This window comes from Hylaeus anthracinus, unplaced genomic scaffold, assembly GCF_026225885.1.
Source record: "Hylaeus anthracinus isolate JK02 unplaced genomic scaffold, UHH_iyHylAnth1.0_haploid 27332, whole genome shotgun sequence".
Taxonomy (NCBI): Eukaryota; Metazoa; Arthropoda; class Insecta; order Hymenoptera; family Colletidae; genus Hylaeus; species Hylaeus anthracinus.
The window spans coordinates 144293-155730 of record NW_026535139.1 but is presented as its reverse complement, the minus strand read 5'-3'; the positions used below and the strand labels follow the sequence as shown (position 1 = coordinate 155730).

Here is an 11438-nt window from a genome sequence, read left to right as displayed (position 1 = left end):
CGGCGCCGCGTGCATTAGATCGGTCGTGTTTTATTTTTCAACCGCGGGTATTTATTATCCGCGGACCACAGCGGTAAGAGTGGGATCAATTTATATCCACGATGCGTACAAAAAAAAAAAGGATAAATGAAATTTAACGCGACTAGGCGAAAAGCATTTTCTCGTTCGCGCGGTTTCGTTATCCTATTGTAGATAGCGAAACAGAAAGAAATTTATTAACAACTTAAAGCAGTTTCGCGAAAAGTCCAGCTCAATGGAAACACTTGCTTTGTCATCGCGCAATCTCTTAAAAAGACTGCGACCGGGAAAAAGTAGACTTTGCCGGCGCTTACGTTTTACGAGAAAATCGATTACAATTATCGGCGACGAAATTCAACACAATCTTGTACTAATTCCGTGCAAACGAGATACCGAATAATCTCTCCGATAAACTGATATGTATTTAACGCGATATACTCTTTGATTGTATATTATTTGGATAAACGAATTCCAAATATTCCCGATTTTCCTTCAACAAACGACGCGTTTCAAGTTCTACGTGTAGATAAGAAGTTGGCGTATCGATAACGAGACCCGTCGGTTTCTCGGGTATAGTAAACGACAGATCGATAGGGAGATGACTTTTAACGTCGCGTCGCCACGCGATACCTGTATGTCACCGTCGAACAGTGGGAGGCTTTGAAAATGCCACCGAACGTTCCGCGGTAAGGTCAAAGAGAGCATATCTGGTATCGCGATCAACGTCGCGCAACAAAGAAAATACACGCGTAAGACGAGGAAGAAACGAGGCGTTTTTACTTACTCAGTATGTCGAACTGCGGCAGCCATTTCTTCACGAGAATGTTGCTGGATTTCAAGGGCACTTGGTCGGTCTCCCACTTCCAAATTACTTTTCTTGGTATGGAGCTTAGCACGTTCAAAACAGCGGTCAATTTTTCTTCCGGTACGCTAGCCATTTTGATCATCGAGCCGAGATTAAAGTACAGGACGCCTTCGCGAGCCTCGTCCAGAAACTTCTTGACGTCCTTCGGTAGGGGACTCGGTTTCGATGGTAAATGCATTCCACCCACTTCGACGATATTGGGCGGAAACAGTTGGGCACCGTGAAGAGAATAATGCGTGTTGAGCAGCATCAACGACACGTTCTTACTGATCTCCTTCACATCCGGGACCCCCGGGCCGTAGTACTTCTCTCCCAAGGATTGATCGTGCCAGTGGAATATGGTATCGTAGACAGACGTCGCCAACCATGTCGCTAGAACGTTCCACGTTCTCTGAAGAAAGTTCATCGGCCTTTCCAAACCGCTAAAGATCGACGGCTTGTGGCTGGCCTCGTAGGAAGCCCCCAATTGATCTATGGCCCAATCCATCAATTGGTGAGTAGATATTTGGACAAAGGGAGCGTCCAACTTTTTAATCACAGGCATGAAACAATTGGTGTTGAAGCTCTCCGTTATCACCAAATCGAACTTTTCTCCCGACTCGACTATCCTTTTCAATTCGGGATTCTTTAACGCGTTCTCGCAAGTCATTCGCGCCATCACGCTCAGCATGTATATATTCTTGATCATTTTGAAGATCGTGTCGTCCATCTCGCGCAGATCGATCACGTTTATCATAACGTTGTGCTCCCCGTCCAACAGACTGACGTCCTTGTAGTTAGGCAGTGGTTCCGCCGCGATCGATTTCTCGCTTCTAGGAAAATGAGAAACCACCGTCAGATCGTGACCGCGGCGTGCCAAGGACTCCAGAAGAGGTTTGAAAACGTCGAAGTGGCTCTTGCCGTTGTGGCCGAATATCGCCAAGATCTTGAACTTGCTCGATTCGGAGCTGGCATCCTTCGCCGCTGAACACAGCGCGAAAAACATGAGGGAACACAGGAGAATCCACCGAGTCCGCATGTCGAAGAAACGATGGAGACGTTAAATAAACTGTGTTTAATCGAATGCAACCCAAGTTCCGACAGTAGTCGATTCGAGGAGTATTAATTCGAGACTGCGAGAGTTGGTTCATCACCGGTTACACCGCGAGAGCAGTGTGACGAAATTTGACGTAGATAGTGCTGCTGCTTCATCAGGGGGGGAAGTCCTAGCGAACGTTACGAGTTACGTCTAAAGATAATAACGTAGTACTTAACGACTAAAATATGCATAGATAGTACACAACGTTGAATAAAAGAAATTATTCTTACCTGTTAGATCGGTAATATTACTTTTCAGCGAATTTATCCACGTTGCATAAGTAAAGTTCTTCTTACCGATTAGATATCATTTTTCATCTAGTTCTTTTCGATGCGTATTATCGAGGATTTCCTAGATAAGCTCTTATCACGTGATTTCTAGCGATAGACGATCCCCTCGACAGTTTTTGCGGTTAGTGAAAATCTGACACGAAGATAAAATGAAAAATGAGTTCGCAGCCAGGTTCGATATCGTGGTTAATACGCGCCTGGGGATTATATAATACAGTAGTTCAAAGGCCCGATTACGTGTTTTAACGGCGAGCACAGAGACGATTAGCTATTCCGAGCTCGTAACATAAGAAGTCTACCGTGTCGTCGTCACTTGATCGCGTTTGCTTCGAACAAACTGAGACGTGTGCGTTCTACGTAACTTTTTCTCGTTACGCTTATAATTACACGACTCGAATCAACGCGCCGAGAGCTTTAATTCGTGCGCAAACTTCCAACAGATTTACAAGGAACACGGAAGCGGGGAAACCAGCCCTTTTGAGATAAAAACGATTCTAATCACATAGAGTCAACGGCGCCGAATCGCACATATGCTTAAAGCGACGGGTCCGGTAATCTCGGATCAAAGTGTATTCGTAGAAACGAACATTGGATTTCGCCCAAAAAATACAGTAACCTTGACATCGTTCGGACTATCGTTTCAAAATGTACCGATTCCCGCGAGCTACAATGTAAATACCGCGGAATCTTTGACACGCCAAACCGAAGAAAGAAACGAACAATTTTGTGTAACAAGGAACTACCGCTAATGCAGTTTAAGCGAGAACACGGACGTTTATCTCGAGTATGCGAGCGTAAGCAAAGTGAACCGCGCGAAAAGTAAACGCGCTTTATCCGATGCGTTTCACGGTTTCTCCGTGCCACGTAGTTTTTTCTTTCTTTTTTTTTTTTTTTATTCTTTCAGTTCTTTCCGACACGACTACATTAATTGTAACAGCACTTTGCTTAATTACCTCCGAGCACCCTTACACCGTACTAGTTCCACTCTATACGCGTACTTCTTTATTCCCCTTTTATTCGAACGATTTTCGATACTTGTCGCTTTTCCCTGCCTCCGATAATTCCGCTCCGAAAAACACGATTCCAAGCAAGTAAATACCGCGCGCGAGAAAGATGTACGAAAGATGTACACGATGTGTTTTCTTCGCGTCTCCATTGAAAATGGGTAATAAAATAATGAATCGACGGAGTGGAATTTTAATTCTAATTTTATCATATGTCATCACACGAGGAAGTAACGTCCGTGTTCTACGAAATTTTCCAAAGAACTAACTGGATGAACAAAGAGAGAGTCCTGCATAACAGGTGTCGATTGATTTTTGTCGATCGTATATTCCAACAGTTTCCAACCCCCGTGTTTCTTTTCAAACGTGTTCACCCTTCGGGCGTTCTATCCCTGATTTTACCCAATTTCTACCTAAAAAAAAAAAAATATACATGTCGAATCGAGTAACCTTCCTTTACGAAGTCGGTTAAAAAGTTTATCGATCGCAAACGAATCCGTCGGCCGCGAAACATGCTCAAATCTTCGATCTACCCGCGGCGTTCTATTTATGAAGTCCCAGCAGTGAAGAAACCAGCACCATAAATTTCCCGTAAAAATCTCTTAATCCCGAACCCCCTCGGCACACCGCGCGGCAGATAACGAATCCAGCAAATCAAAATAAACGATACGGTTCGCGAATATCCGCCGTGGATCGACCCGTGGAAATTGATGCCTGCCTCTCTGTCCGTTCTCCGGCCTGTCCAAAACGCGATAAACGATCCTCGTCGCGAGACGCAAGTTTCCCGCCAACGGAGAACTCGCGACCAATTGTCGTTCGCGAGGTTCCAAGGGCAGAGAAAAGTTCCAACAATCGCCGAGATTCGCGTCTCTCTGATCCATGAAAATCTCTACTTAAATAATATTAATATCCCGAGTCCATAAATATTTACCCACCTATCCATCAATTCTTCGAACGTTTCTTCTTTTTCTAGTTTCTTCGCTTCCCATGCTCCCGTTGGAGGAAAACATTAATGATTTCCAACGAGAAAACGGTGTGGATCCTGTATTTTTAGCCACGCAGCGGCGCAAACGATGGACTCGGTCGGCCAGCGTTGTTTAATTCATGAATTCAGACCAGCCAGAGCGGGGTCGTCGTCTACAAATTACCAGGGGCAAGAACGAAGCCAAAAGCCGCGCCGAAACGCGCTAATCTACGAACGTTTCGCGCGAAACGATGTCGAGTAACAGGCGACGTGCCGTCGATTCCGCGTTCGCGCGTACGACGCGATTAAATCTACGATTACGCGAGTACGACTCCGACTTTTTTATTAAAATACGAACGAACGCTTTTCCTGAATAATCCCAGCTGCTGCTTCTAGTTCTTGGACTGAAACTTTCAATTTACCGAGGACATTTATTAAGTAAGATATATTTACGTCTGTCCCACCCCCGCTCTCTATGAATTCCGCCTTTACTTTAGAAAACACCGTTTAAAATCGTTTCATAACGCACAAACGGCCTCGGTTTCTATTGACTTTTAATTTAAATGCCCGATCGCGTCGATACGACTCGGCAAGTTTTATCGGGGCCCGTTGCTAACTACTGTTTATCGAACGCTAACGAAACCGCCTGGACGGATACCTATTATAATTGGAGATCTCTCGTGTGTAATCGAAGCCCACGTTTTAACGAGAACTCGCCGTGATGCAGACGAATTTGGATATTCGCGTTCTTTCTGGTCTGAGAAAAAATATATATATACGAGACAGAGAAATGTAGAATTAACGCTGATTCTAATAGCAAACAGAAAATGTTAGATCTCGAAATAGGATTTGGCACTATTTACGACACTCTAACTTGTCGTCTACGATGCCTAACGTTCGGGATATTTCTCGTGCCGCGAACATCCCTATTTCTCGCAACATTCTTAGCTGTAATCGACCTCTAGAGGTTTACCCACTTCCGTCGAATTTCCCGGTAAACTTTCAGCCACGAAGATTTCGTTGCATTCGAGAGTCATTAACGCGAAGTGGCTTACCCCAGAGTGGATTCTCCAGGCCGAACGGGGCTCGTCCGCTTTTACGCGTGTCACCCTTTCTCGAGTGACGGTCCGCGGCGTTACGTACGCGAACGGCAGTAAAAGAAACCCGCGCGAAAGGGCGAACAAAGAGACGCGGCAAGGAAAGGGGGTGGAAAAGCAGAGAAAACAACGCCGTGGGTGGGTTGGAAGGTCGGTCGTAACGGCGAATAGAACAGCAACATAAAACGTCGCGAGAAAGGCGCGTTGGTCTCCCGCAATTTCTTCGGGATCGACGAACCTACCCTCGCCCAGCTTATTAACTTTTATGAGGGGTAGCAAGAAACGAGTGAGAAAAGGATGGCTGGGACGAGCGAAAAAGAAGCGACGATGCAGAGCGTCGTTTGCAGAGCGCGAAAATATTCCGGACTTCTACCCGGAATAAGAGGACGGTCTTAATCCTTCGACGTTCATGTAATCCAGCTTGGCGTTTCAACGGAATTCCTTTCAAAAAAAATGTCGATATAACATCGCAAGAAAAAAGAAAAGAAAAGAAACTGAAAACGTACAAATATAGGACGAGCATCGAGGACATTCCACCTTTCTGACCCAATCTGTTCAATTATTTTAACGCACGCAACTCGCAAAGAGGAGAATCGTCACTGTCCCTTTAGCAAAGATCCATCTTTCATCTTTGATTCCTGGAAGCACTCGCACAACGATGGACGCACCGGTGCAAGTGGTACAAATGAAAGAGACATAAAGGGTTGACAAGGTCGATGGAAAGGTCCTCTTTAAGGGACACAAGAAGAAATTTCTGTGATCGTATCGCCTAAAGTCTTTGTTAATTTTTAGTTGCACTCGCATCGCTAAACTTTTAGATGGCCCGCCGAGGCAAAATCGTCGAGACGAAGATAGGACGATAGGAGGGAAAGATAACCGACGAGAAGGTTGAAAGAGAGACGGAGAGACAGAGGGAAAATGGAGAGGGTTGCCGAGAGGTCGGTGAGACGAATGACTCCCGAGGGAAATTTAGGTGCGACCCCTATGTATCACAGAGCCTGCCTGTAAGTAGGTACGTAACCGACGTATAATACGTACACACCACATACTCGCGCGCAAAAGAACCGCGGGCACTGACTTGAATTCACTGCCGACGGATTCGACGATCCGTGGAATCGCGGCGCGAAACTCTCGCGCCTACAAATTGTTTCGTCCAGACGTCCGGGATTTACAGGAACCGCGAATTGGGATTCTTCGGCTACGTATCCGGCTAACAAGAACATGATAATCCTCGCGTAACGCGCTAAGTATTTTAAACTCGTTATCGCTACTTTTATGTTACATCAAAAATCCGTTAACGATAACGAACTGCACGAATCCGAGACCAAAGACTGGGTGATAAAACGGCTTCCAGCTTGTGCCTTTTTTCACCTTTGTGCATCGCGCCGAACGCAAAGATCCCGACGGCAGGAAAAATGGTAATAAAATCGATGGCCTGGATCTGCCGTCGGTTTGTAATTGAATCAAATTAATCAACCTCATCGACCCCAAGTCCGCACCGGCGCGGCGTCGCTGTGGCAGCGCGCCGCTTACCATCTCCAATTAATAGCAGAAAAGCTCCACGTTTCGTTGGAACTTTATAAAACGAATCCAATTACGGGCGGCCGTTTGTCAAAGACTCAAAGCCATGGAAAAGTTTTACCTCGGTTCGGAAATGACATCGACGGCGGCGGGCTGTTTTTCTTCTCCCGTTCTGTCAATAGGGGAATAAATGAGAGACCCGCGAACGTGGCATTAGGAGTCACCTGCGAAATGACGTTGTCGAGTACGGGGGATTTCCGAGACATTAACGAGTAATGTCCACTCGCACGAAAAACTCTACGTGGTAATAGTTGCGCGTGGATCTCGTCCACGCCTAAGTAGATTGCCAAAATTCTCTTGTTAATACTTGTGTATTAGGAACCAGCGGAATATGTACTTAAGCGCTTTGGTTCCCAGGGTACGGTAAATTATTAAGCCATTTAGGGATTAATTGTTTATATTTGAGCAATTTCGAATTTTGAACAAATCTACGCCGAAGAAAGATGAATTCGTATTTGAATTTTATGAAAACACCTGGCATCAATCGCAAAACGTGATCGATTTGTGCGAACACACACCGATGGACGAGGCTTTCTCCAAACATGGGGCGCTAGTGTCACCCCATATAACTTCCAAAGTTCTCTCTTTAAAATGGCGTTCGATAGAAAATCAAAAAGAAATACAAATCTGCAAACGTCCTGTCATAAAGATAGTAACAAGTTATTTGCAAGAGAGAAACCTTAATTTTATTGATGCATTTTGAATAACAACTGAAGAGGTATCTTGGTACGAAAGTCACTTCTTAAATATTACAAAATATTTCTTCGCTAAAATGTTTACCTATCTCTCGTTACCATTAGACAAGCTAATCAAAGTTGGAATTCGTGATTATTACAGGCTTACGATAGAATACACCTTTAAAAACATTCTACACTTTGGTTCGATACTTGTACGTCTACGTCATAATACACACAATGTCCACGTATGCCTAAGTAAGATCTGTTTTCTGACTAGGTCTCGTGGCACTCACAGATTACGAATAGTTTTGCAGATCGTGTAACATTCTAAACCTCATTTTTCATTAAAACCAAATTATCAACATTAATCGATTACTAATTTTCGTTAGAATTTATCTACAATGCCAAATCGATTTTACGTACCGTCTGTATCGCGCACTTGCGACGTAAAAATTTTACCACGAAAGATCGAACAGTTGACAATTGCATGTCATTCGTGGACGGTAAATACCAAACGCTATATACGGACTGGCTTTATAGCCGGGCAAATATTGCTCGGGGACTGAAAGCTTGGCTCTTTACAATACTTTACACGATATCCTTAAAAGAGATCAAGCTAACTTGAAGGAATGAATGTCCTTTTCAGCCTGTAGCTTATTTTACTTACATGGGAAATGCAAGGGATTTAATCAAAAACGATCAACTACAATGTAAATGTATGTACATCAATAAAAACACGTTTCCCCAATTTCACCTATGCTTATTTTATCTATTACAACAACTGCATATATGATTTTTCGAACATAAAATGCAATAGGTATATGCAAGATTGGAATTCCTATAGGCAAATGATAGATCTTTTTACAAAATTTCGAAATAAACCCCTAACACCTAACATTGCGATAATATAAAAGTTTAAACAAAGAAAATAACACGAGACGTGTCACCGACGTGAATTAAAAGAACTATACAATATGTGCGATCAGAAACGAAAACCTTTTAGAGCAGTTTTGGTTTATCTACGTATTGTTTGCCATGATGAATGATCGTTGCAAATGTACCACCCACCATAGCGCCCCAAAATAGCATATACAACAAAATTTCAGTGGTATATCTCGAAGGGAGAATTATATGAGCAACTAGCATCGACGATGCAACAAGAAGTACCAAGGGGAACGTAGCGTAACGCCAATTTCTTTCGCTCTCTAAAGGACATTGAACCAATGTGCATTCACCGTCTTGCACGATGTAACGACCCAAGAATAAATCCAGTGAATCCTGTTAAATAAATATAGTAAAAATCATCTTATACGAGTACAAATTCCAACATTTCTATAATAATAATCCCCTACCTGTCTGTATCCGTCGGTAAAATTATTTTTGTAATATCTTGTTAAAGAATTCAAGCCGTCTCTCATAGCACCCAATTTAGTACGCTTCCCAGTTCGCGTAAAATCTGTTTTCAATGCGCCAGTACCCGAATACTGGATACTTATCACATCAGCATTGTCAGCCCAAACCTGAGCATTACATTAAAATTAAATATAAAGGAACTACAGATCGCAACGAGAAGTAAGTCCATTATAGTTACCTGTTTAAAATGTTCTTCGACGCTAGGGTGATCTTCGATTCTCCTAAGAATTTCCAACTTTGATAACGCATGGTTAAGAACTCTCTTTGCTATCATACTTTGAACAACGTTGGTTCTATCGAGACAATCGATACAATTAGTACGAAAAACACCCTCTTGAGCGGACAGTAGCGTCCCGTCATCCGCGAGGAAAAAGTAACCCATCTGTTCCAATTCGTGAGCTAGCCGATCAAGTAAAACGTTCAATCGGTCCCATCTTAATCTTCTGCATTCGGCGTGAAAATCAAAACTTTCGTACTGAACGTTCTGATTATTAATTCGTTGTACTACATTGCGGTATGCCTTTTCAAGTATCGCCTCTGGACCATGTTGATCGATCTTTAAATAAGAGTATTATTATCGGTCGATTTAAATAGAAGAATAGGTTGTCAGGTTAAGGAAATACCTTACCAAATTAATCAAAATTTGTTTTCCATAGTGAAATATCTGAGCCTCAAAATGCCGTGCGCAAGCAGTTTGATGATCTTCGTGATTACTCAACTGAGGTTTAGGTTTGTATTTCAAATTTGGTGCCTGATACCAGAACAATGGAATAGAGCCACGTGTTTGTACAAAAGATATGCGATACCCATTGGATTCGATCAACTGTTCTGTTTCTACATAGTTAGAAACATTACCAGTAGAATCTATGCCGCGCGAAAACAATCTCGTTCCAGCACGATGGACGCTACGTCTAGATACGATACCTAAATTGAACGATGTACTACCAGTTACAGTTACCGTATTTAGCGATACAACTACGAAGAAATGTTAAGAATAATACAAGAATTGAACAAATATAAGCGATATATATTCTAGAATACTCCTTATTTGCAAGGATACATCCATGGATAATGGGCAAACAAAATTTGTACTGCTCTGGCCTCGAAGTTAAATCTTGTAGAAGATAAGCATTCCATACAAATCTAAGGTCTGCTCTATCGTGAAGGGGCATCTATATGTAGTACAGAAACAGTGTACTTCTATTACAATGTATAAACAATTATTTGATAATAATTAATTAAAGAAAATTAACCTGTAAGAATTCAGGTGTTGTATTATGAAGTCTTTGCATTGTATGGCTAAGGTCGTATGTATAACTAAAATAAAAATATGGTGTATTCAAAACAGATTTGATCATTTCTAAATATATAGAATTATTTTGTTGCTGTTTTTCACTTAGATGCAACGAAGATTTTGTATAAGGTATAATTTCTGTTGCAACTATTTTGTAAATTTGATGTCCAGCAATGGTTCCAATATCTGTGGCATTTGTAATGACTATGAGATACCGGCCTGCTAATAACCTTATAGTTCCTATTATACCCCATATTTTTCTACGACTCGCAGTCGATGGGATCTGACTGGCTGTACCAGCTAAAATATAGGACTATTTCAGAAACTCAAATCTTTAATTGATGTACAAATGACACTAAACATAACCTACAATCCTAGTTACCTTGTGTATAAATTTGCTGACTCACTCTATCAAATACAAGTAATACTTTAGTCCCAATAGGTTCTATGTAGAACTTTTCTGGTGTTATGTATCTGAAAAAAATGTTATTTATCAATACATTTCATGTGACAATGGGACAGTTTTGAACCAATCGTTTTGGAGTAATTAATAATTAATTACAGATGAAAATACTCACAAATACAATTTGTCATATACATCTGCATGCAGCTTCATGTTGTCACGCAACAATAATTTCCACGGTATGTTATAATATAAACTGTTAAGAACCGAAATTTAACGAGAAGAAAAAGTAAACTACAATGACAATTAAAATCGTAGCCCAAACATATACGTGAAATAGAAAACGATATAAACTTAGTTATGGGTAAATTGTCAAATGGTTGTCAACTGAATGATTGAATTGGCATGATAAAGATCTGTCAAAATTGGAGTAACCTCCATACGTATCTGACAATCAGTCGCACCTACTCCTCACAATGCAATGCTCCGGTTCAATTCTACTTGACAGTGCTGTCTAGTTGGATAGTCTACTGCTGCTATTGCACGAACAGGTTACGATTTTAGTAAGTCATTGGACATAATTGCTAATATTTCACTACTTCACTATCCACAGATAAAAATTAAGAAACCTCTTGAGATACTGTTCGAGTACGTGCTGGTACGTGCGAGAGTCATACTATTTGCGCAGCCATCTAGCGATGAGTATAAAATCGTTAGTGGCGCCATCAGCGGGAAAACGCTCAAGTTTGTTCTC

At 42.0% G+C, this 11438-nt stretch overlaps 2 protein-coding genes across 2 annotated transcripts; both read right to left on the bottom strand.

Moving 5' to 3' along the window:
* Positions 1-775: 775 nt before the first annotated feature.
* On the bottom strand, positions 776-2044 carry LOC128893314 (UDP-glycosyltransferase UGT5-like). The gene has a single exon (XM_054154189.1). It carries the CDS (start codon positions 1899-1901, stop codon positions 795-797), a length of 1107 nt encoding a protein of 368 aa, XP_054010164.1. The 5' UTR covers positions 1902-2044; the 3' UTR covers positions 776-794.
* A 6184-nt stretch (positions 2045-8228) lies between these two features.
* Positions 8229-11362, bottom strand: LOC128893312 (phosphatidylinositol-3-phosphatase SAC1-like). Its single transcript, XM_054154183.1, has 8 exons — positions 10860-11362; positions 10664-10755; positions 10241-10581; positions 10048-10159; positions 9616-9962; positions 9166-9543; positions 8927-9094; positions 8229-8852 (listed from the first exon to the last, which is right to left on the bottom strand). Exons 1-8 carry the CDS (start codon positions 10895-10897, stop codon positions 8574-8576), a joined length of 1755 nt encoding a protein of 584 aa, XP_054010158.1. The 5' UTR covers positions 10898-11362; the 3' UTR covers positions 8229-8573.
* Between the last annotated feature and the right edge of the window lie 76 nt (positions 11363-11438).